The sequence below is a fragment of the Apium graveolens genome, chromosome 6 (genome assembly GCF_009905375.1).
Source record: "Apium graveolens cultivar Ventura chromosome 6, ASM990537v1, whole genome shotgun sequence".
In the NCBI taxonomy this organism is placed as follows: domain Eukaryota; kingdom Viridiplantae; phylum Streptophyta; class Magnoliopsida; order Apiales; family Apiaceae; genus Apium; species Apium graveolens.
In genome coordinates, this window is record NC_133652.1 from 237,520,841 (window position 1) to 237,548,480 (window position 27,640).

At 36.0% G+C, this 27,640-nt stretch overlaps 1 protein-coding gene across 1 annotated transcript; it reads left to right on the forward strand.

Moving 5' to 3' along the window:
• The first annotated feature begins 2,703 nt into the window (after positions 1 to 2,703).
• LOC141668419 (BTB/POZ domain-containing protein At5g60050) lies at positions 2,704 to 5,842 on the forward strand. Its single transcript, XM_074475301.1, has 2 exons — positions 2,704 to 3,482; positions 4,250 to 5,842. The coding sequence occupies exons 1-2, from the start codon at positions 2,901 to 2,903 to the stop codon at positions 5,207 to 5,209; spliced, it is 1,542 nt and encodes a 513-aa protein (XP_074331402.1). The 5' UTR covers positions 2,704 to 2,900; the 3' UTR covers positions 5,210 to 5,842.
• The last annotated feature ends 21,798 nt before the right edge of the window (positions 5,843 to 27,640 follow it).

Consider the following 27,640-nt stretch of genomic DNA (forward strand, 5'->3'; position numbering starts at 1 on the left):
ACATATTATCTTGCGAGCTGTAAGGCTCACTCTTGCTTTATTTCTTCATCACACAACAACAGTTAGGAAAGATGGCCAGACTCCAGCAGACCCAGCGCAAGCGCGTGGGAAGCATCCCGCGTCTTCCCGATGATGTTGTGGCTGCTATAGCTGCAGAGGTAGATCTATTAGTAGATCAGGCATTCTATTTTTGAGAATCAAATTATGTATAATTATAACTTGTGGCAGATAATGGCAATTAACTGTAAATTTATCAAGTAATCATTTTGGGTTGTAATAACTTTTAAATTGTGGATTCAAAGACTTGTACTTATTTAAATTTCATCTCTGAGACTATAACGGGTTGTGGTGTGTGTTAGTGTGGGGTCACAGCATAAGGTTATTATTATTAATTAAGTGAAGTGATATTGTGGAAAGAAAGACCGTGACGACCCGGATCCCCGACCCCGGATCTGGGGGTGTTACACAGGTCCAAGGTTTGACTAGGATCTTGGTCGAAATCTAGGTCGTGTATTCTAGTCGAAATCCTTCGACCAGGATTAAAAGGCTGGCCCAAAATTCGACTAGGATCCAGGTCGAAATTTCGACTAGGATCCAGGTCGAAATTTCGACTAGGATCCTGGTCGAAAAAAAGGCTGAAAATTGGAAAATGTTTTTGAAAAATTGCAGAAAAATTTGGAAAATCTCGGGAGTAAAGGAAAAATTCCTAAAAATACCAGAAAATTCCTTAAAAGAGGGAAAAATGTAAGAAAATAATAGGGAAGTTTTTAACCTTGAAGCCGTGTACAAGGCAAATCGTTGTAAATGTATAGGTCGATCTATACTTTAAACAAAACGATACACTGTAAGGGAATGAGTGAACTTAACTTTTGCGAAATCTAATACGGTTTCCCAAAAGTTGGGGGGCAAATGATATGGGATAAATAAATCCTGATTGCGTAATTAAATATTACATTAATTATACATGATTTGGGCTACTAGGCCCAATAAGAAGATGTATGACATTCAGACCAAAAAGGTTAACACATTGATCAGGCCTGATGGAACAAAGAAGGCCCAAAACCCTGAATATTAATTAATTTCGTAATTAATTAATAAGGGAAAAATCAGCTATTAAGAAGAGTCCCAATAAGGATGTAAATCCTAGTGGATTAGCCTCCAAAGGGACCTAGAAGGATAAGGAATCAGTCTCCTACCACTTAGGACTCCAAAATCCATTCTAATTCCGAGACTTGACCACCAAGTCTCCTACACCAAGTCTCCTACACCAAGTCCAATTCAAGGACTCCCAATATTTATATAAAGGGACTCATCCCACAAATCAGAACTACGTTTTTTGACTTGATCCTTGGCAATCAGCAGTGTACGTAGGCATCTTGTTAAGACAGATTGAGTCACGAAACACAAGAGCAGTCAAATCGAGTCTCGAAACTCACGTTCCTTAGTAATAAATATAACAGTTATATACCTTAATTTTTAATCCATAACAATTATACATTTTCATCTTTGAATATAAAAAGACAGAGATTTCGCGAAATAGTAATCATAAAACATAATTTATATGTAAATGAGATTCAACTATTTTTCGACGGACAAAATAAAAAAAGTGGCCTTAAACTATTTCAAAATTTTTTAGAAACTCTCGAGTCTCAGTCAAAATTTTTTAGAAACTCTCGAGTCTCAGTCTTCATATTTGACGTACAATATATAAAAAACTTGTGTAAGCTTGTAGTGTATATCAAGAGAAGGAAAAAGAAGAAAGTTGATGGCTTTGGGTTCATTGATTATCATCATTGAATTTTTGGAATAAATAGAGTTTCTTAGCTTTTCCCTTTCTCAAACTTACGATTACTCCTGGTACAGAAGAGGAGTATTTTGATTGCGGGTTAAATATTAACTAGATCATTTACTCCATTCAAATTTATTAAGTGAGTCACTTATTACAAAATTGACTCAAATGAATCATTCATTTGAAAATTTGTATAAAAAATATCATTCTATCGTTGGTCGAAATTCTTAAAAATATTATATATCTAGTATTTTAGATAATATTTTTAATTTTTTTAAAATTTATTTACTATTTATTTATATTTAAATCAAATAATACAATCAAAAAATTAAAAATAAATAGTTGATAAAATTTTAAAAATCTAACAATATTATTTAAAATAGTAGAACTCGTAACCTTTTATTTGGATGTGATATCATTCACAAAAAATATGGGAAACTCAATATATAATATTTTTAAGAATTTCAACTAATGATAAAGTGATATTTTTTATATAAATTTTTAAATGAGTGACTGATTTGAGTCAGTTTTGTAATCAATAACTCACTTAATACATTTGAATACTGTAAATGACCTAGTTGATATTTAACTCTTTTAATTGCTGCCAGCTTTATTTCCCACTTTATTGAAGGTTCGTAAACCATAGTATGTCTTCTGTTAACCGGAGTAATGGAAAATATTAGTGACCGCACTTGACAAGTGAATATAGGCATCAGAAAAAAACTAAAAACAACTGTAGACACAAAAAATGCACCCACACATCGAAAGATATTCTGCAAATTAACTTTAACATCCAGGCTTTCTAAATCTTTTTCAAAAACAAGAAATTTCCGAAAACAAATCCTGCATGCATACTCGATTAGTCTCTCTCCCGCCATTATTAAAAAAAAATAGAATCTTTGTTTAATCCTTCTTACCACATACATACACACATTTTCGTACCAGTATATCTACCAGATCCAAACAACTGTAATAATAATAATAACATACTAACAATAATACATACATACACTCGACTCCATCATTTCATTTCCTCTTGGATTCTCCTAGCTCACTCTTTCATTTCTCTTATTACTTTTCTTGAAACTTTTTATTACTTTTCTTGATTTCAATGGCTTCAGAAGCAAAATCGAAACAAATATCAACAATGTTAAAACAAGGCTTCATTTCAGATTCATATCTCTATACTTCCCCACCATCAAAACCCCAAATCCCCCTCTCTAAGATCCACCATTCTTCTTCCCCTCCACAATCCCCATACCGGCTCAGCCCGACCCATAACCCGACCCGACCCAACACCACTCTCTTCGAAATGATGTCAGAAGAACAAGCTCGCGATTCTAAGCAACCCCACGAGACTCGTCGGGGCGTTCAAGAACGTGTGGCGAAGGTTTTGGAGCACGCGCCGTTCAAGAATCCTGGCGCGTGGGGGTTAGGGTATGGTGATGTGAAGCTGAGCGTGACGGCGCGTGATGGGTTTAAAGTGAGCATGGATGTGCATAGGAGTGTGTTGTCGAGTAAGAGTAGGTTTTTTGAGGAGAGGTTGATGAGGAGTGGCGCTGCGGCGGTGGTGGAGATTTGTGATTGTGATGATGTGGAAGTGTATGTAGAGACTGTAGTGTTGATGTATTGTGAGGATTTAAAGAGGAGGTTGAATGGTGCTAATGTCTCGAAAATCTTGGGTGTTTTGAAGGTACTTACAAAATGTGTGTGTATCATTGATTTGGTGCTTTTATAATGTGCAAATGCTTGTTTTGTGCTTGCTAAAATGGTTTGAAGTTGTATATGACTATGTATGTATAAATGTGTGTGTAATTGTCATGTGAGATGGAATCTTGTTAATTTAATGTATCGAATTCTTTTACATCTGCTACGTTTTTATTTGTCCGTGATGAATTGACTTAATTCGATGCTAGGTGGGCTAAGTTCGATTGTTTTATGTTGCAGCGTTAATATAAGTGGATATGTTATTGTAATGCAATATAAGGTATTACTTTGAGTTTTTCAGTATTGGAATTGCTTTTCTTATTATTGGTGGAATAAATGAAAATGATGCATGTAACACGTTGGGAAATGAATTTATATATTGTTCACGAGCTTCTCCTAGGGTTAATTTAGCATAATTGTATAATTTCCAAGCGTGCTTGTTAGATAACAAGTGGAATCATTTGTTTCGGCTGTCTTGGAGGCTGGATCGACTGTGATCAGTATGTAGTCGTTTTGAGAATAAAAAAAGATGACAATTGACAGCATCATTGTGGTAGCCTTTTATTAATTCTTGTTAGTGAAACCGAGTTCATATTTATATCGTTCAATGAATGCAGGCACAACATTGGTGTATTGTAGTTAACTAAAATATTAGAAAGCTAATGAGTAACAAATGGTAAATTTTGATAGTTCATATGATTCTGTTTTTGTAATTGTAAGAAATGGTAGTATGATTCTGTGTTAATTTTGTAGGTATCTGCAGCTATACTGTTTGATGCTGGCGTAACTTCATGCTTAGAGTATTTAGAAGCGGTTCCATGGTCTGCAGAAGAAGAGGAGATGGTAGTATCTGAACTTGGTCAACTCCAGCTTAATAATCCCTTGAATCATGTCTTGCAAAGAGTCTCAACTGAAGCGACTACTTCTTTAAGAACTGATGACATCTCCTCGATACTCTTGAGTGGTGTTTTACAGGGAAAGGATGATAAAGCTCGTCGAGAAATGAAATCTCTACTTTCTCGATTGCTCAAGGACGATGTATCAAGTCCCAGCAATCACAAAGATAGACTTGATATCTCCAAAGATGCACTTTATACTCTTTGCCATACATGTCTCAGTTCACTTATCTTCTGCTTATCAGAAGCTACATCAGCTGATGATATTAAGCAAGACCGAGGGGTTTTAATGGGGGATATAGCTCGAGAAGCTGATAATGTCCAGTGGATTGTTGATATTTTAATTGACAAAAAAATATGTGATGAATTTGTCAAGTTATGGGCAGATCAGAAGGAACTTGCTATTCTCCATTCTAAGATCCCTATTATATATCGTCATGAGATTAGTAGGATTACTGCACAACTTTGTATAGCAATTGGTAGAGGCCATATCTTGGTGCCTAAAGATGACCGGTATTCTCTTCTGTCCACCTGGTTAGAACCTCTTTACGATGATTTTGGATGGATGAAGAGGGCTTCTCGATCAGTTGACAAGAAGCTTATCGAGGACGGACTAAGCCAGACAATTCTTACTCTGGCATTGCCTCAACAACAAGCTATCCTCCTTAATTGGTTTGACCGGTTTCTCAACAAAGGGGATGATTGTCCCAATATTCAGAGAGCATTTGAAGTTTGGTGGAGAAGAACTTTCATTAGACAGTATGCACCTGAGTCAGAGTCCCGTTTGCAGTTAACAGTATGCGATTATCCAAATTGAGCAGTTTTTCTGCTATCAACTTCAAAGGCTTCCGGCTATTGATGTATATACAAAGAGAAGATTCTTTTTGCCAGGGCTTTCACATGATTTTAGCTGCTCGGATAGAATTTATACCCGTGCAATTTTATCTGTATTATAGATCATAAAACTAATACCAAAAGTAACCAAAGTTTTTATGACTGTGGATCAGGACTTTAAAGTCCTTGTATGTCAGCAAAAATTCACAGTTCAAGTATAAAATGCAAGGTTAAACATTTCTGGTAATATTTTTGAGTATGTTACAAACTTTTCTATGCATTTGATTATGTAGCATACAAGGAGCGGGTACATTAGATGTGTAAGGATATGTGCAAGAGAAGAGAGCGATGATTCAAATCCGTGGTCTTCTATCATGGGATGGGAGGGCAAGGAGCCTTCGCGGATTCATATTCTTTTCAAATGATTGTGGAGGTTAATTTGAGCAAGATTGGCTGCTGGATTATTTGTGTTTGAACTGTGCATAGTTGAATCCAGCGTTTCCAGTGGCGTTTTGGAGTGTGAACTTGACAAATGTATAATAGAGGAGGACTTCGTTTAAGTTATTACTGTATTGGTTAAATCTTCACATGTAAATGAACACTGAATAAAACTATCTGTTCGTACCTAATAACAAATTTATAAAATGAATGCTGAGATTTTAATTCGAATATCTAACAAAATAATTAACTTTTTTTATCCTAATAATAAAGTATTATTCGGCGAATTACAACTTGTTAGATGGTCGTTTTATCCTTAATAATCAAATCACATTGGCTTGCTTAGGCAAATTATGTGTAGTATATTATACTCACATAATTATATTTAGGATCATGTTTATCATTGAACCTTTAGATAACGTGTGACGCCCTCCAAATCCCGGTCAGAAATTTGGGATTCACAACACACACAATATAACATAACAAAAATCTGTATATGGAATATTATTTTCAATGGCCCTACTTTACACAACCACATATCGCAACAGGTTAAAATTATGAAAACAAGCAACAACCTTAATTTACATTACAACGTTCCAAATCCCAACTAGTTTAAGTTGCATCTATTAGTAAAACATTCTTACAAATTTGCAAAACTCAAAACTAAAGCATAAAACTCCTGCTAGCTCGATCCAACTCAACCTGGGATCCTAGCCCGCACACTGGTCTGTGGATCCTCGCTATCAACATTTTCCTTCTTAACTGGAAAAAAACATAAAAAGATTCGTAAGAGTGAGCTAACTAGCTCAGCAAGCCATAATGACAATAACTGAGGTTAAACAATAATCAATATGAAATGATTCAGAGGAATTAAATTTCTTGTTAAGCAATTATTAGAATTCGATATTTACTTTTAATTTTAAAAACCAAGGTTAGGCTGCTGATCAGTCATGCATTAACCCCGAGCAAGGCACACAACTCTGCTCTATATACTGGATCCAAGGCACACATTGACCTACTACGACCACGAATATGGTCTGACCACGAATCTGGTATGACCAAGAATCTGGTCTACATTTAGAAAACAATCCAATTCTATAAAAATTTCAACATGATAAATAATGTAATTCAATAAACAAGATCATAACCAACATTGATAAGACATTTGTATAAAACCATACTGTAATTCATGAGTATCGTAAAGGTATATCAAGGTGTGTGGAGAATGGCTTCAAGCCTTTAAAAGAATCAGGTAATAGATGAACAATGGTTTAATGGTTATACAAGGTTTAGTTTTTTATTGTTACAAGGTATTGTAGAATACATGAGTTTCTGTATACTCAAGCAGTTCTGTTTCAGTGTTTGGTATATGGTGTGAATGTATTTGTGGAGTAGTATCGTATTTGTGTGGTTTAGTAACTGGGAATTCAACAATCAATGGTTCACAATGAACAAGGCGTACAGTTCAAATATCAAATGATTTGGTTAGGGTTTAGGGCTAAACAACTCAACTATCACAAGCTAACATATGGTATATCTCAGGTATATTCAAAACACTTACAGTATAAGATAAGAACTATTCAGGGTATACTTGCCATATATCTCAAGAAGGTTTAAGAACACTTACCTTATCACAAATGATTTCCAACTTCACTTGCACTCGTCTAACGGTTCTACGCAACAACCACTTATTTTCCTTTTCTATTCTTCGCTTCCTCTACTAAACATAACAATTATGTACCAATACTCAATCTCATATCACTCTAATCGTCACACAAACGTTACAAGCTTCTATCTACCCTTTGTTTCACCCAAATCCGACGTACGGATTGAAAGTTATGACTAGAACAGTTAAACAATGAACACATAAGCATGTAACACATCAATGAGATAGCACATAGCACATATCACACAAGGTATTCGATAAAAGTAATTTTTCAAAGAAGGTTTGGGGTAAAAATGATTTTTCTGGCATTTAATACGAATTTTTGAATATTTTTCAGATTTGAAACGGGTAAAAGAATCATTTAATAAGGTTCAAATACCCGAAATTGGCTTTAAAATCATTTAATAATAATTATCGAGTCTTGAACATAATATAGAAAAATATTTTAGAGCTCGAAACTATTTTTCGGAATTTTTAACTCAAAAGAAATAATTAAATCGAATTAAATAAAAAATTAAAATTAATTAATAACTAATTAAATTAATTAATCAATTAACATTTAAATTAATTTACCAATTAAATAATTAATTATTAAATAAAATTAATTAATTAAATAATTCAGATTTATTTCTGAATTAAAATGAATTTTGGAATTAAAATAAAGATTTTTGGAATTTTTAAATAATAAAAATAAATTTATAAAATATAATAAATAGATAATATAATCTTTAAAAGATTTTAAAACAAGAATCCTACATTTGCAAATTTCAGAAACTTCAAGTACTAAACTCCATCTTCTTAGAAAGTTCAGGGACTAAACTGCAATTTTACAGTCCAATCGCCGAAAAACGCCGAGGTTCGCCGGAGTTTATAACTCCGGTACCCTCAAGCCACCAAAATCTCCAGAATCAATCTATAATTCACCACGAATCTAACCATGCAATCAAAACTGACAAATAACCCTGGAGTTGGCTAGAATAACTCGAAGAAAACACGCCGGCCAGCGAGTTCTTCTGTTCTCCGGTCAGCTCGATTCCGATATCGTTTGTTCATCAAAACAACACCAATTGATTCCTTTTTTACACGATCTACATACTGGTATCAATCAATTTCTCTGATAACCCCTAGATCAAAACCCCCAAATTCAATTGAAAGCATTTAAACCGAATAAGAACCCTAATTTCAATTACAGATAATCAAACTCAAATTTGAACATGTTATTGAAATCCAAATCAAGCATATGATATACCAAAATGTTCAGAATTCAATTCTCTACAACATGCAAGCATCAAATCATATCAACCACATCTGGATTTTAAAAACCTATTTTAATTTAATTAAATTCAAAAATAAATAAAAATATAGAAAATTACCTCTTGAATCTACAATAGTATAGATTACAAAACTTGATTCTACATTTCAAGAGCTTTGTTTTGGTTACTCACACGCCAAAATACGAGTTCGATAACGCCTTCAAAGCTCCGTTTGATTACGAAGAACACTATGAATTTACGTATTTTATCTGGATAATTATCTAATTTTACTGTTTGTTTATATTTATCTGTATAAAATAAGATACTGTATTGGCTTTTTATATTTACGGAATATTGGTACCCCGTTGGATCCTATCGGATATAAAAATAGAATACTTAATCGCTAAATATTAATAAAATATATCCAATTCGGTACCGATTTTAGGATAAACATTAAAATCGGGATTTTACATACAGTCTTGGGGCTCAACGCTTTTGGTTACAGGAATTACGAGAAGATAATATAATAGTTTAATCAAAATATCTTGTATCTCGAAAATAAGGGTTTATCGGTTTACCGAAACGAAAATAGGATCGTAAAATTTGTACCAGGAATCGTGCAGGTAAGACCATACTCCGGATCGAAAAAGTCAAAACATGGAAAATGCTTGAAATAATCAAATTAGGCTAGAAATGAGTTTTTCCAAAACTTCCGGGTAGTAAAAACGTAAAAACCGTTGAAGTTGGACGATTCCTGAATATTCAAAATAGTTAATATTTGATTTGAAAAATAATTAACTAAATCTATAAATCATTTATAAAATCATATAATGACATATAAATTGCTAGAAAAATATCAAAATAATCTATTCCTCATTTCAGATATATAAAAATTGAATAACTCAAATTTCATCACACATAAGCATCAAACACAAATATCACTTAACAGATAATTCACTAAAAATTCATATAGTATTCACATAATATTCATTTATTGACAAATAATTACACGATATATCCCGAATATTACATCCCTCCCCCCTTAAAAGGATTATGTCCTCATAATCACCTAAGCAAAAAATTGAGGGTACTTTTCCTACATATTACTTTCTAACTCCCAAGTTGATTCTTCAACCCTTAGGTTTCTCCACAATACTCTTACTAAATTTACAACTTTATTTCTCAACACTTTCTCTCTTCTCTCTAGAATCTCTATTGGATTCTCAACATAAGACAAATCTGCCTGAAGTTCTATCAGCTCATATTTTATCACATGCCTAGAATCTGGATTATACTTCTTAAGTATTGACACATGAAAAACGTTATGAATATGTTCCATATGCGGAGGTAACTCCGATTTATATGCTACTTTGCCGACACATTTTAAAATTTAAAAAGGTCTAACGTATCTAGGACTCTGATTTCCCTTCTTTCAAAATCTAGACAATCCCTTACATGGCGGCACCTTCAATAACACTAGTTCTCCATCTGCAAACTTCATGTTTTTCCTGGCTTGATCTGCATATTTTCTTTGACGACTCTGTGGGCAATTAACCTTTTCTGAATAACTTCGACAACTTCTTTTATTTGTTGTACAACTCTGGTTCGAGTATCTTACGTTCTCCAACTTTATCCCAATATACCGGTGATTGACATTTACGTCCGTAAAGAGCTTCACAGGGAGATATTCCGATATTGGCGTGATAACTGTTGTTGTAAGCAAATTCTACTAAAGGAAAATGCTCATTTAAAATCAATGGCACAAACACGTAACATATCTTCAATAGTCTGAATCGTTCTTTTGCTTTGGCCGTCAGTCTGTGGATCATAAGCTGTACTCATGTTCAACTTAGTTCCCAAACATTCTTGAAAATTTCTCCAAAATCTTAAATTGAATCGGGGATCTCGTTCAGATACAATAGACACATGGACTCCATAACGAACTAATATCTCCTTCAAATACATGTGAACCAACTTGTCCAATGAAAACCTTTCATTAATAGGCAGAAAATGAGCTGACTTAGTCTCTCCAATATAACCCAAATAGCGTCGTGGTTTGCTTTTGTCCTTGGTAATCCGACTATAAAATCCATTGCAATATTATCCCATTTCCACTCTGGAATCTCTAACGGTTACAATAATCCACTTGATCTTTGATGCTCCGACTTAACTCTTTGACATGTATAACATTTGCTAACCCATTCCGCAATTTCCCTTTTCATATCTGGCCACCAATATTGTTCCTTTAAATCTCTGTACATCTTGGTACTCTCTGGATGAATTGAATACTTAGAATTGTGAGATTTTTGTTAGGAATATGTGTATTAGTTTGATGATAAGTTCAGCAAAACACTTAAGTAGAAATCTAGTGTTTGTAGCCTCGACGGATAAGACCATCTTGGCTATCCGTTGAAGGAGTAGCCTTACTTAGCAATAAGTTTGGTATTGTAGCACATCTCACTCTCTGATTTCAAGCTGTAATTCTTAGATGATTGTTAGGAGATAATCAGTCATGTTGACTACTATTGGATGTACAAGTAGGAGGGCTAATTGTAAATATTTCATGCCTTATAATTTTGTATAAGTGAAGAAGTATCAACTGATATTGAAGACCTTCAACGGATAAGAAACTAAGCTTCAACGGATGTCTCTAAAGCTTCAACGGATGCACTGCTAGAGCATCAACGGATAAAGCCATCAACGGATGAAAGCTTCAACGGATGCTCAGTCTCATAGCAGTTGATAGTGACAGTTAACAAAGCTGACAGAGGCACATGGATTGACAGAGATGTGGTAGCCTATTTCAGGAACAGCAGAAAAAGCAGCCGTTTTTAGTCTGGTTCAAAATGGAAAGTCAACAGATAATTCCATATTACACTGGATAAAAATGGAACAGAAACAAGTGGAGAACTATTGTCTTATTGTACTTTATCTTTGTCTTCACTTGTAATCTTGGTGTTACATAAACCAAGTAGAAGCTAGTAATTAGAAATGAATTTTCCCATAGCTGTTTAGAAATATCAAGAGAGAAAATCATCTAGTTTGTACTAGGAAGCAGCTGTGATTTAATTTTGAACCACAGATTTTCTGAAATAACACATCTCTGGTGGAACAACAAATCCACTAGAAAAGTTTTTAAGTTCTTTGTGCTCATTTCAATTGTGTTTAAATATATATCTGTCTGCATCAGCTCCATGCAATTTACACACATTTGATCACTCAAACACTTAGTCTTACAAACTGCTCAAAACTTGAAAAAGTTTTGAGATTTACATTCAACCCCCCTTCTGTAAATCTCATTGTTAGTCCTCTGGGAATAACAATTGGTATCAGAGCAAGCTCTTAACATACAGAGAGTTTAAAGATCTATTCTGCTAACATCATAAGTAAGAAGGATATTGGTATAAAGATTCCAATCCTGGAAAGAGATAACTATCATCACTGGAAGGTGAAGATGCATTTACATCTTCTCTCTCAAGATGAAAGCTACATCAACTGCATTGAGAATGGTCCTCACATCCCACACAAGGTGGCCACAGCTGCTACTGCTACAGTTGCTGTTGGACAGTCTATTCCCAAGCCAAAGGCAGAATGGACTGTTGAAGATATTAAAGAGGTCCACAAGGACAAGAAAGCAATGAACATTTTGTTTAATGGCCTGGATCAAGATATGTTTGACAATGTCATCAATAGCCAAACTGCTAAGGAAATTTGGGATACTGTGCAGCTTATCTGTGAAGGCACGGAGCAAGTTAGAGAAAACAAAATGCAACTTCTCATTCAACAATATGAATATTTCCACTTTGAAGAAGGAGAATCATTGAATGATACATTCAACAGATTTCAGAAACTATTGAATGGATTAAAGCTGTATGGGAGAATGTACCAAGTCAAGGACTCCAATCTAAAATTTCTAAGGTCTCTACCAAAGGAATGGAAGCCTATGACTGTTTCTCTAAGAAATTCTCAAGATTATAAGGACTTCACACTTGAAAGATTATATGGAATTTTGAAGACTTATGAACTTGAGATGGAGCAAGATGAGCTGTCGGAAAAGGGAAAGAGAAAAGGAGGATCAGTTGCACTTGTAGCTGACAGTGAAAAAGTTGAAGCCAAAAATGAGGGAAAGACAATGCCAAGTCTAAAAATTGGCACATGCAAATCAGAATCAAGCAAGGGTAAAGAGCAAGTTGCTGAGGATGAAGACAATTCCAGTCAGGATGAATCTGATGATATTGATGAACATCTGGCCTTTCTGTCCAGGAGGTTTGCAAAGATGAAGTTCAGGAAAAACACAAAGTTCACTAAGCCTAACAAAAACATGGTGGACACATCAAAGTTCAAATGTTACAACTGTGGCATTAGTGGACACTTTGCAAGTGAGTGTAGGAAGCCAAATTCTGAGAAAAAGAATTTTGAGCAAGTTGATTACAAAAGGAAGTATTTTGATTTGCTCAAACAAAAGGAAAGAGCTTTTCTCACTCAAGATGATTGGGCAGCAGATGGGGTAAATGAAGATGATGATGTGGAATATGTCAACCTAGCCCTGATGGCTAATTCTGATGAAATTGAAACTAGTTCATCAAGCAACCAGGTAATTACTACTGATCTCTCTCAGCTTTCTAAACATGAATGCAATGAAGCCATAAATGATATGTCCAATGAATTATATCATTTGCGTGTTTCTCTTAAATCACTAGCTAAAGAAAACACTAAGATCAAAGAAAATAATGTGTTTTTAAGTGATAGGAATGCTGTGTTAGAGAGTCAGGTTATTGAGCTTGAAAAGATTAAACTTAAATGCCTGACTGTTGAGAGTGAACTAGAAGAAGCTGTCAAGAAAGTAGAAATTCTTTCTAAACAGTTAGAAAGTGAGCAAGAGGTAATCAAGGCCTGGAAAACATCTAGGGATGTTGGTGTTCAAATTGCCAAGGTTCAGGGAATTGAATTATTCTGTGAGGATGCCTGGAAGAAAAACAAAAAGGAGTTAGAATTAATTGATGGATTGTCAACGGATGTGGAATCAACGGATGATGAAAGTTATCCGTTGAAGGAAGAAAAGGAGCATCCGTTGAAGGCTCATCAATTAAAACAGGCAAAGTCTTTTAAAAATAAAAAGAATGATTCAACTCTCAAGAACTTTGTCAGAGAAGGAGCTAGCACATCCAGAGATGTCAGTAAGGTGAATATAGGACACATGACTTTAGATCAGTTGAAAGATAGGCTTAAGTTGGTTGAGGATAAGAAGGAAACTAAAAGAAAATCTAAAAGAAATGGGAAGGTAGGGATTAATAAACATAACAATTACACACCTGATAGGTATGCTCCTAGAAAAAGCTGTGTACATTGTAAAAGTGTTAATCACCTATCTGATAATTGCAAATCTGTTAAAAATGCTCCCATGCCTTCAAATCCTTCCATGCCTAACATGTCTATGTCACCTCTGCATGCTATGCCTGTTATGTCTCACCAGAATCCCCATGCACATTTTGCAAACATGCCATACATTAACAATCCTTACTTTACTGCATTTAGTATGCCTCAAATGCCATACAATATGCCTATGTGGAATAACATGTTTGCACAACCTATGCCTTATCAAATTCAATCAAATGTGTTAAATGATTCCGTGACAAACCCTACACTTCAACCAACCACATCTGAGATCAAGGTTGACCCAAAGTTACCTAAGTCAAAAGATGCAGGAGGAATGAAGTCTAGGAAAAAGACTAACAAGGCTGGACCCAAGGAAACTTGGGTACCAAAATCAACTTGATTGATTTTGTTGTGTGCAGGGACAAAGAAGGAATCTATGGTACTTGGACAGTGGTTGTTCAAGACACATGACAGGAGATTTCACCCTGCTCACAGAATTTAAGGAGAGAGCTGGCCCTAGCATAACCTTTGGAGATGACAGCAAAGGATTCACTATGGGATATGGCTTGATTTCAAAAGAAAATGTCATCATTGATGAAGTTGCATTGGTTGATGGTCTCAAACACAATTTATTGAGCATCAGTCAACTATGTGACAGAGGGAATACTGTTTCCTTCAATTCTGAAGCCTGTATTGTCACAAGTAAAAAGGACAATAAAGTGGTTCTAACTGGAGTTAGAAAAGGAAATGTGTACTTAGCTGATTTCAACTCTACAGATGCAGAATCCATTACTTGTCTTCTCAGCAAAGCAAGTCCAGTTGAAAGTTGGCTATGGCACAAGAAGCTGTCCCATTTGAATTTCAAGACAATGAATGATCTAGTCAAAAAGGACTTAGTTAGAGGAATGACTCTAGTGGAATTCACAAGGGATGGGCTGTGTGATGCTTGTCAGAAAGGAAAGCAAAAGAAAGTATCATTCAGTAAGAAGCTTGAATCTGCAATTGATGAACCACTACAACTTCTACACATGGATCTTTTTGGACCAGTCAATGTACTGTCAATTTCAAGGAAAAGATACTGCTTAGTAATTGTAGATGATTTCTCAAAGTTTTCATGGGTTTATTTTCTTAAATCAAAGGATGAAGCTAGTGAAATCATCATCAATCATATCAAGCAAGTCAACAATCATCCTGATTTCAAAGTAAGGAATATTAGGAGTGACAATGGAACTGAGTTCAAGAATTCATCCATGAAGTTGTTCTGTGAAGAAAGTGGGATCATGCATGAGTTCTCAGCTCCAAGAACTCCACAACAAAATGGTGTGGTGGAAAGGAAGAACAGATCACTAATTGAAGCTGCAAGGACAATGCTTGAAGAGTCAAAACTCCCAACTTATTTTTGGGCTGAGGCTGTTAACTGTGCATGTTACACTCAGAATATTTCTCTAATCAATCAAGCAAAATGCATGACTCCCTATCAATTATTCAAGAGAAGAAAACCAACTTTAAACTTTCTACATGTCTTTGGTTGCAAATGTTACATATTAAGGAATCAATCTGATCACAAAGGAAAGTTTGATGCAAAGGCTGATGAAGGAATATTTGTTGGTTATTCTGCTGGAAAATCATATAGGGTCTACAATCTAAGAACCAACATTGTCATGGAATCTGTACATGTTGTGTTTGATGATAAAAAGATTGATGGTCTAACAGATGAGGGACATCATGAAGGACTCAAATTTGACAATATTGAGATATATTATGATGATAGTGAAGAAGAGAATGATGAAGAAGACATCTCAAGAAGAAACCAGAGTCTGCCATTGGATAATGCACACAATGCAGCATCCGTTGAAAGACAAAGTGCATCATCCGTTGAAGTTCATAACGAAGCATCTGTTGATCACAGTCTGTCAACGGATAATCACTTCACCTCATCAGTTGATAGAACTCCCATTTCCTTTCAAAGGATCAGCAACTCAGGGGGAGTTTCAACAAATCAACATTCTGTCTCACATCATGACAATACTGAGGCAACCTCATTAAGGGCTAATCTACCACCTCAAAGGAAATGGACCAAGAATCACCCTTTTGAACTGATCGTTGGTAATGCTACATCTAAAGTACAAACTAGAAGGGCTACTCAAGATGAATGTCTGTATAGTAGCTTTCTATCACAGGAGGAACCTAAGAGAGTGGAAGAAGCTCTATTGGATCCAGATTGGATTTTAGCAATGCAAGAGGAGCTAAACCAATTTGAGAGGAACAAAGTATGGAAGCTGGTACCCAAGCCAAAGAACAAGAGTTCTATTGACACAAAATGGGTATTCAGAAACAAGATGGATGAAAATGGCATTGTCATAAGGAATAAAGCCAGATTGGTTGCCAAAGGCTATTCTCAACAAGAGGGAATAGTTTTTGATGAAACATTTGCTCCAGTTGCAAGACTTGAAGCCATCAGAATCTTTCTAGCCTATGCAGCTAATGCCAATTTCAAAGTCTATCAGATGGATGTCAAGAGTGCATTTCTAAATGGGGAATTGGAGGAAGAAGTTTATGTAAGCCAACCTCCAGGTTTTGAAGATCAAAATTTTCCACACCATGTGTATTATCTGTTGAAAGCACTCTATGGACTAAAGCAAGCACCTAGAGCCTGGTATGAGACTTTATCAAAGTTCCTTCTAGATAATCACTTCACAAGAGGTACTGTTGACAAAACTCTCTTCTTTAGAAATGTTAATGGCTCTAAGATACTTGTACAAATTTATGTAGATGATATTATATTTGGATCTACAGATGATAAACTTTGTAAAAAGTTTGCTAAATTAATGCAAAGTAAATATGAAATGAGCATGATGGGAGAGCTAACTTACTTTCTTGGTCTACAAGTTAAACAAGTTAATGGTGGAATTTTCATTAGTCAAACTAAATATATTTATGATCTTCTAAAGAAGTTTGACTTAATGGATTGTTCACCTGCAAAAACTCCCATGGCCACCGCCACCAAGCTTGAATTAAACAAGGCTGAAAAGTCTGTGGATATTACAAGTTATAGAGGCATGGTTGGCTCACTTTTATATTTAACTGCCAGTAGACCTGATATTATGTTTTCTACATGTCTCTGTGCTAGATTTCAAGCTGACCCTAAAGAATCTCACTTAGTGGCTATTAAAAGAATTTTCAGATATCTCAAAGGGACTCCAAATCTAGGAATTTGGTACCCTAGAGAGTCTGGTTTTGATCTAATTGGCTACTCAGATGCAGATTATGCAGGTTGCAAAATAGACAGGAAAAGCACAACAGGCACCTGTCAATTTCTAGGGAACAAGCTTGTATCATGGTTCAGCAAGAAGCAGAATTCTGTTTCCACATCAACAGCTGAAGCTGAGTACATTGCAGCTGGTAGTTGCTGTGCACAAATACTATGGATGAGGAACCAGTTATTTGACTATGGTATGACTGTTGACAAAATTCCAATATTTTGTGACAACACAAGTGCCATTGCCATTACTGAAAATCCAGTGCAGCACTCAAGAACCAAGCACATTGATATCAAGTACCACTTCATTAGGGAACATATGATGAAAGGTATAGTGGAACTTCATTTTGTTCCAAGTGAAAAGCAGATTGCAGACATATTTACCAAACCACTTGATGAATCAACATTCACAAGATTAGTAAGTGAGTTAGGCTTAACTATTCATAATCTATGTCATCTATGTAATCTATTTTGTAGCCTGAAATGTATTTGCTGCAAGAACAAAGTTGGCTTTAATCAAGACTTATCCTATCAACGGATATTCCCTATCCGTTGAAAGCCAAAATTGTTCTATCAACGGATATTCATTATCCGTTGAAAGTCAAACACATTTCTGGTAATTTTATCCTTCAACGGATAAAATGGTGTTGTTCATCAACGGATAACTGTTTACCTTATCCGTTGATGTGTCACGTCATTTACTATAAGTAAGTCACAGCCGTTGATTCTTTTACTCAACCGTTGATACAGATATACAGTGTTGTATGTATTTGTATTTACGGTAGTTTTCAGAATTTCTACAGTTTCTTTTATTCCTGAACGGCTTTCACTTACTTAAAAGTATCATTTAATTGTTTTTATTTGTGTTTTAATACAAGAAAGTATAAAAGCCAAATTGAATTCTTATTTTCACTTGCTTTCTTGCAATTATCATTCTCTTTCTCTCTCAATTCTCAAGTTCTTCTCTGCAACCTCTACTCACAAAAATGGCACCAGTAGTCAAAATTATGTCTCAAACAGGATTTGTTTATGAAAAGAATAATTTCATAGTCTTGGTTGAAAAGAAGGAAGCCCATTCTGATTATCACAAGATGATGGACTTCATCAAGAACTGCAAACTGAGCTATGCAATGCTGGAAGCCCCAACCATCTACTGTGAAGTGATTGAGGAGATTTGGACAACTGCAGAGTTCAACTCCACAGATATGACCATTGCCTTCTCTCTCAAAGGTAAGGACTATTGCATTAATTGTGATGATTTACAATCTTGCTTTAAGTTGCCTGAGAATAATGCCATGACACCACATACTGATAAAGATGTCTCTGCAATGCTAGACTCCATAGGCTATGCTTTTGATTCTGCTAGTTTAGGTAGTATTAGAAGGAAAGGCCTTAGGAAAGAATGGAGTTTTCTTGGAGATGCCTTTATTAAGGTTTTCTCTGGGAAGATTAGCAATTTTGATGCTATCACTTCATCTCTTGTTAATATGCTCTATATGCTAGTTTCTGATAGGTGCTTTAATTTTAGCAACTGTGTTATGCTAGAATTAGGTTCCAGATTAGGTAACAAAGTTAATAGACCACATAACATCTACTTTGCTAGATTCTTTATGTTATTGGCTAACCATGTTGCTAAAGGTTTGGTTATATCCAATGAGAATAATAAACTCAAATGCTGGGCACAAGAGAAAAGGGTCCTTGCAGACCTTCTGAGAATGAACCTCAACAGCCAGGTGCCATTAGTATACTTGCCAATCATGAATGCACCACAGGTAAGTGAGGTAAATGTTTCTATAACTCCTACTATTTCCAACCCCAATGTTTCTTTGCCTTCTAGTGTGGCTATGGAACCTGTGTCATTGTCCAAACAGGCTCCTACCAAAGCCACCAAATCTAAAGTTTCCAAAGTCAAGTCAAAGAAACCTACCTCTGTTGTTTCTCAAAAGACAACAGTTGTAACAACTACCATAAACCCTGAAGGGAGTGAACAGGGTGTGAGTGGTGAGGGGAGGGGTGAACATCAAAAAGCCCCTCAGGATAAGGTGGGAGAGGTGAGTGGTACCCTGACCAGCCAAGCCACAGTCTCTCAAAAGACTGTGGTGGTTCAAAAGGAGTCCAGCACATCCCTAGTTGCATCCTCCCAAAAGGATGTAACTATTGAAAATAGTCCCCATCCAGGGACACAGAACAAAAGAGGGAGGGACACTGAAGCTACACATTCACCAATTCAAGCCTTTTCAAGGAAGAAGAAGGCCAAAACCCTAGTTTCCACACAAAGGGCACACACAGCACAGATACACCCACCAGTATCTGTGCCTTCTCAAATTCAGCTTGATGTGATTCCAGCAAATGTGGGATCACAACCCCATTCTCTCAATATAGAAACACACCATTCATCAAACTCTCCAACACCCTCTCTGGATGTGGATATGATATTCACATCAATTCCTGATTCTCCCTTATTAAAACTCAGGGAGGAGCCCTACTCAAAACCTGGTGATCATCATCTTTTAGATGATTTGTTGGATCATCAGCCAATTCTTTCAGATGTAGTTGCAGAATCTGTGTCACCTCACTTAAAATCAATCCACACAGATTCAACAATTATATCACTTTCTATCTCTACATCATTTCCTTCTTCAACGGATATCTCTCATCCGTTGACAAGTGGTTGTTCTTCAACGGATAAGCTTAACAGCAGTTATCCGTTGATACCATCAGTTTCCACTTCAACGGATACTCCCTATCCGTTGATGGTCTCTACACACTTAACAGAAACAACTCCAACTGTAGAGGACATGGCAACTGTACAATCACTATTAGGCTTGAGGGAAGGGAGTGATTTCTTAAGTGAGAGGCTGGGTTGCTCCCAGGCAAAAGGAGAGGTTGAGAGTCACCCAATGCATGCTATTTCTTCCAGCATGGCAAAAAAAAGTGAGAGGAGTGCCACCTTAGAAGGTGAAGGTGAGGGTGTGAGGGTGTGTGTGAGCCAGGGGGAGCCCCTGATGCAAGAAAAGAGAGAAATTGAGAGAAAGGCAGGTACAGAAGCTATAAGGGTGGATCCAGCCATTGCTAGTGAGTTAATGAAAGTGAATGATACAGATAAGGGAAGACAATTTCAGCAACACTACAAAGCTGTCATTGATAACATTTCCTTAGATGCTGACACTTTTACTCACTCTGTTTCAGCCTATCAATTATTGGCTGCACAGGGCAATGTGGAGGCAGAACAGACACTACAGATTGTACACACTTCAGAATCTCTTCTAAGAGACAAAGCTGCTGTCAACAGGCTGCCTTCTCAAGCTGGTGAGCCATCTGAAGAATTTGGAGTAAATTCTAATGATGATGACTCTAATTCTTTGAATGAGAGCATGAACTTAGGGGGAGTAGCAGGCCCAAGTTCTGTTCCTAATCTTCCTGCATGGGCATGGACCCAACCATCAACACCAGGAGAGTTTGGTGTCACCTTGGTCAAACAAGTCATGACAATTTAGCAAGCCATTCAGGAGACTCAGGATGCTGGCACCAAGGCAATTCTTCAAGCTCATCTGGAATCTCTGCATCTCTTGCAGTTGCAGCATTACCAGCACAATCTAAGTGTGGATGAGCTCAAGCTGGACATTGCTGATCTGAAATCCTACAATGCTGAGAAATTGGATTCAGTTATACCCTATGGTACTATGCAAGATTTGTTGGGGAGACTAAGGAAGGCCTCTGATGCTGATAAGAGGTTGGCCAGATTGGAAGATAGGGTTCAAATAATTGAAGACTCTATGGTCACCATTCTTTAGAATCAACAAACTCAAACAAATCTCCTCATACAGCTGGCACAAGCACAAGGCTTGACCCCTACCCTTGATGATAACAAAAAGGGGGAGAATAAAGGGGAAGGGGAAGGAGAGCCATCTACAACAGTTCAGATTTCTCAAGTGCTAGTTCCTGTCATCACAACTTCTCCACCAATTCAAGTCAAAGGAAAGCTAGATGGAATTGATCTAATCCAGATAGCAGCAGCTGAATTGCAAGTCAAAGAGCAAAGGAAGAAGATTGATGAAAAGATGCAACTAATATTTGGTTCCACAACTTCTCAATCACAATCTGTGAATCACAGCACAAAAGTGGAATCAATTATTATGGAACTCAAGCCAGTAGGGAGGCATAAGGATGGAGAAACTTCTTCCAAAGATCTGCAACCTATGGTTCTCAAGCCCAACAACAGATCCAATAAGGACTCTACAAAGAATCCTCTAAAAGAGGTGGATTTTCCTCTTCCAAAAGCAGATGAGGACAAGCTTTTAGGAAGGAGTATTGCATATCTCAAAGAGACCATGGATGAGGCTGTAAGGAGAAACATGGCTATTATTTTCAGAGAGGGAAAGAGCATATGTGTGATGCAAGGACATCCCAAATTCTCAATAGCCAAGAAAGAAGAAACCAAAAGGTTGAAGGAAGAAGCCAAACAGCTAAAGGCTGACAAAAGAGCACAAGCAAAGCTTGAAAAACAGCTAGAGTCAAGTCAAGCTGAAGATCAGAAAGTAATTGAAGACAAAGGTGAAGATGAAGCTATGGGGGACATGGTTAGTACTGAGATGGAGGAAAGAAGTAAGGAAGAATGGCAGAAAGGGAAAAGAAAAAAGGTCAATGCAAAGAGAAAGAAGGTAGATAAGACTGAAGAAACCCAATCAATATCCAAACCACTACCCTCCATTCCTGAACCCATTGTACCTGACCCCTTCATGAACATTCATGGTGAAACAATCATTCCCAAGGAGGAACCAATTGATTGGGACACCATCAAGTTGCCCACCTTCCTAACCTCTTCTCCAACATCAAAGAAGCAGAAAAGAAGAATCAAATCAACACCCTCTAAAGCCTCAATCAAATTCACACAGAAGCCTAAGTCCAAACCTCAAAACTCTAAAGATGATTATGTTCACATCTGTGACATAAAAGAATTTTCAGACATTGAACTCTATCTGGATGAGCTGGAGGATGTAAGGGGAATAGCTGCCTACAGACAGCTACCAGAAATACTAGTGTTCAAATACAAAGGAGCTGGGGAAAGAACATGGCCTCTTCACAGAATTCTGAATGAAGGCTACACTACCTTGATTAGAGTCTACTCAGCCATACATAAGGATTCTGGCTTTACCAGAACAGCCATGACTGAGATTCTCAACAAGATTGCCAACATAAGGAAAACTTGGAGGGAGCCCAATGCTTTACCTAGAACTTTACTCATTCCAGAGAGAGGTATTACAATTCACAAATCACCTCATTGGTTGATGGAGTTCAGAGACAACAATGGAGTCAGAAGATTTTTCAGAATTGAAGATCAGCTAAAGATTGCCAGTAATGAAACTCTCAAGGTTATGCAATCTAAGTTAGATATCAATGAAGAAGATGAAGCTGAATTCTACAGACAACTTCAACTTCAAATGGAGGAGAATGACAGGAGGCTAGGAAAGAAAACCAGGGATCAAAGGAAAAGAAAATAATTTGCTCAAGCTAAAGGAGCACCCTTGGAAACAATGTATCTCTTCAATTTCATCTCAGCATATACACTTTTGCAGCACTTTTGAATTTCTGCTTAGTTACAGTTTATATATTTGTTAAGTGTTTTGTTATCATCAAGCTAAACCCAAATTTATGCCTACAGTTCTAGTAGACATAAATAGGGGGAGATTGTTAGGAATATGTGTATTAGTTTGATGATAAGTTCAGTAAAACACTTAAGTAGAAATCTAGTGTTTGTAGCCTTGACGGATAAGACCATCTTGGCTATCCGTTGAAGGAGTAGCCTTACTTAGCAATAAGTTTGGTATTGTAGCACATCTCACTCTCTGATTTCAAGCTGTAATTCTTAGATGATTGTTAGGAGATAATCAGTCATGTTGACTACTATTGGATGTACAAGTAGGAGGGCTAATTGTAAATATTTCATGCCTTGTAATTTTGTATAAGTGAAGAAGTATCAACTGATATTGAAGACCTTCAACGGATAAGAAACTAAGCTTCAACGGATGTCTCTAAAGCTTCAACGGATGCACTGCTAGAGCATCAACGGATAAAGCCATCAACGGATGAAAGCTTCAACGGATGCTCAGTCTCATAGCAGTTGATAGTGACAGTTAACAAAGATGACAGAGGCACATGGATTGACAAATATGTGGTAGCCTATTTCAGGAACAGCAGAAAAAGCAGCCGTTTTTAGTCTGGTTCAAAATGGAAAGTCAACAGATAATTCCATATTACACTGGATAAAAATGGAACAGAAATAAGTGGAGAACTATTGTCTTATTGTACTTTATCTTTGTCTTCACTTGTAATCTTGGTGTTATATAAACCAAGTAGAAGCTAGTAATTAGAAATGAATTTTCCCAGAGCTGTTTAGAAATATCAAGAGAGAAAATCATCTAGTTTGTACTAGGAAGCAACTGTGATTTAATTTTGAATCACAGATTTTCTGAAATAACACATCTCTGGTGGAACAACAAATCCACCAGAAAAGTTTTTAAGTTCTTTGTGCTCATTTCAATTGTATTTAAATATATATCTGTCTGCATCAGCTCCAAGCAATTTACACACATTTGATCACTCAAACACTTAGTCTTACAAACTGCTCAAAACTTGAAAAAGTTTTGAGATTTACATTCAACCCCCCTTCTGTAAATCTCATTGTTAGTCCTCTGGGAATAAAATTTTTTGTAGAATTTCATTCCTCAACTCTGTTACTGGTAGAATCCAAATTCTGGAAGAAAATCTGAGAATACCTTGATCATCCTTCTAAGTGCATAACTCTTCTCCCACCAAACGATTGATATCCTGATCCATTATTTCCTCTTAACATCTCGTTATCTTTTCTAATAATTCTGGCTAAAAGGTCATAGTATATATCATTGCTTCATTTGGCTTACAAATTCTGACTTCCAATTCCAACTTCTGAAACTCCTTATATAACTCTTCTAGTACAATCAACACATTCAATCTCTCATTTCTGCTTAACGCGTCTGCCACTACATTTAATTTTCCTAGGTGGTAGTTAATCGTTCAATCATAGTCTTTAATCAACTCCAACCATCTTTGTTGTCTCATGTTAAGTTCCTTTTGCGTGAATATATATTTCAAACTCTTATGGTCCATATAAATCTCACACTTTTCTCCATATAGATAATGTCTCCAAATCTTCAAGGCGAATTCTATTGTTGCAAATTCCAAGTCATGAGTAGGATACTCCTGTTCATGAGGTTTCAGTTGTCTGGACGCATAAGTAATAACTTTGTCATGCTGCATCAGTACACAATCTAATCCCTTATGAGAAGCATCACTATAAATTACAAACTCTCATTGATCGTCTGTATGTGACAAACATGTGTCGTGATTAATCTCCTTTTCAACTCCTATAAACTTTCCTCGCACTTCTCATTCCATATAAACTTCTCATTCTTTCGGGTAAGCTTCGTCAGAGGTGTTGCAATCTTTGAGAAATTTTGAACAAAACTTTGATAATATCCTACCAATCCTAAGAAACTTCTCACTTATGTTGGTGTTTTTGGTCTCTCCCAATTGATAATAGCTTCAACATTTTCCAAGTCCACTTTGATTCCTTCATTACTAATTATATGTCCTAAGAATTGAACTTCCTGCAACCAAAACTCACACTTTGAAAGCTTGACATACAACTTCTCCCTTCTCAAAATTTCCAAATCTATCCTTAAATATTCAACATGGTCCTCTGTTGACTTCGAGTAAATTAAAATATCATCTATAAACACAGTTACAAACTTATCCAAATACTCCTTAAAGATTATGTTCATCATCCATCAACATTGCTGGTGCATTGGTCAATCTAAAAAACATTACTAGAATTTCATAATGACCGTACCTAGTTTTGAAAGCTGTCTTCGGTACGTCCTCGGGTTTAATCTTCAACTGGTAATACCCAGATCTCAAATCAATCTTAGAAAAGTACTTTGCTCCTTTTAACTGATCAAACAAATCATCAATTCGAGGTAATAGATATTTATTCTTGACAGTAAGCTTGTTGAGCTTCCGATAATCGATACATAATCTCATGCTTCCATCCTTCTTCTTAACAAATAGCACCGGTGCACCCCATGGGGACACACTGAGTCTAATCACTCTTTTTTCCAATAACTCTTGAAATTGTTTTGTTAATTCCTTCATTTCAACTGGCGCCATTCTATACGGGGATTTAGATACAGGTTCTGTTCCAGGTGCTAAATTGATTGCAAACTCAATTTTTCTATCCGGAGGAAGTCCTGGTAACTCATCTGGAAACACGTCTGGAAACTCATTGACCGCTGGAATATCTTCAAGTTTTGTTGGATCTTGACTTCTATCTACCACATAAGGATATAATGCTCACATCCTTGTCGCAGTAACTTTTTGGCTTAAATCATCGATAAGAACTTCTTTGCTTGCCTTTGACCTCTAAACGTCACCACTTTCTCATTCGACGTCTTCAGAATTACCTTCTTGTTACGACAGTCTATCTGAGCATGATGCTTAGATAGCCAATCCATTCCTAGAATAACGATAAATTCTTTTAACTTGAACGATATCAAATCAACACAAAACTTATTGCCAGAAATCTCAATCTCACAATCAGTACACACTTGGCTAACAGATACGCGCTCTTAATTCTATAGTTCTAAAATAATAATCTCTTTTAACAATTCAACTGGGCAATTCAACTTATCAACAAAATCTTGAGAAATAAGTGATCGGGTTGCTCCCGAATCTACTAATACTTTATCACATAAAGAAATCACAATAAGCGTACCTGCCACTACATCAGTGTCCTAAATAACATCCTTCACCGACATATCATAAACTCTAGCTCTTGGAGGCTCATTCATTATCGGAGTAGATCCCATGATTCTCAGCGCATTACTAACTGGAGCTGGTGTTTTACAATCTTTGCTATGTGCCCTGGTTTCCAAACTTGAAACATGTAAACCCAATTTCTGGAACTTTACCCGCTTGATTCTTGGTAGGTTGATTTTTGTTTAGAAAACTTTGTAAAGAATAACAGTGCAACGAAACAATCAGAAGAATCCATAAGTCAATAAATTTATAGTTGAAAAAGAAATAATGAGTAATGATTTAATTATGAATGAAACAACCATTTTGGTACTTAAGATGACCAGTCTTTCATACTATATGGCATACATCACATGATTAGGTGGCGTCCCACCAGACTATTCGTCATTTTGACAAAGCGTCACACCATAACACTGTTTGTCTCAATCAAAAAGCAAAACTTGAGGGGAAAATGATTTTGAAAGGAATAGAATAATCTTCTTTTTCTTATCGCCTCATAGAACTTATTAATGAAAGAAGTTCATACTTATTCAAGAATCAAGAAGAATATACACTTGTAGTATTGTAGAAAAGAATGATACCATTAGTCGCCATCCACATTTCTCTTATGTATAACCTCAGAGCTCGTTCGATCAATAGATCCCAATCCAATTCATATAATAACTTTATAAAATCCTCTAAAATTCCTTCATAAATTGATTACTATAATAAATTCCTACTTATTAAGTTTTGTATCTTTAGCGTCGTGCCTCCACGTTTAATAATTCGACTATAATTGCGTTCTTATAGGATTTACAATCATAAATTCAAATTTCTTATATGCCACTTAGAATAACCATTGATCATCCAACATATTGACTCTTTTGCTAATAATAATATTCTTTCTTTTGAAAAATATCTGGAAATTTTCTTAATCCTCTTCGATCATACTCAGACTTCTTTAAACTTTAATAGTCTCAGGAATTGGATAAATAATGTATTCGCACGCTGATTCTATTGTTAATAATATCAAACAAGATTTGCACTCCTTTGTCGGGAAAATTTGAAACTTCTCCGTAATAGCGGGTCTAGTTGGACCTCTGAATTAACAATACTACGTCTGTAATAAGTATCCTTCTGGGTAATCTGAGTCTTATAAAACAAGAAACTCAATCATTAATTTGACAACCAATTGTTTTTCCTGCTAGGTCGATCTAACTCAACCTGGAATCCTAGCTCACACACTGGTCTGAAGATCGTTGCTATCAACAGTTTCCTTCTTAACTGGAAAAGAACATAAATCAATTAGCAAGAGTGAGCTAACTAGCTCAGCAAGTCACAGTGACAATAACTAAGGTTAGACAATGATCAATATGAAATAATTCAGAGGAATCAAGTTTCTTGTTAAGCAATTATTAGAATTCGATATTTACTTTTAATTTTAAAAATCAAGGTTAGGCTGCTGATCAGTCACGCACTAACCCCGAGCAAGGCACACAACTCTGCTCTATATACTGGATCCAAGGCACACATTGGCCTAATACGACCACGGATCTGGTCTATATTTAGAAAAAATAATCCAATTATAGAATA

Coding starts and splice junctions, on each gene's coding strand:
- LOC141668419 (XM_074475301.1), top strand. CDS start 2,901: ATGGCTTCAGAAGCAAAATCGAAACAAATATCAACAATGTTAAAACAA. Junction 3,483..4,249: donor AAATCTTGGGTGTTTTGAAG/GTACTTACAAAA, acceptor TTAATTTTGTAG/GTATCTGCAGCTATACTGTT.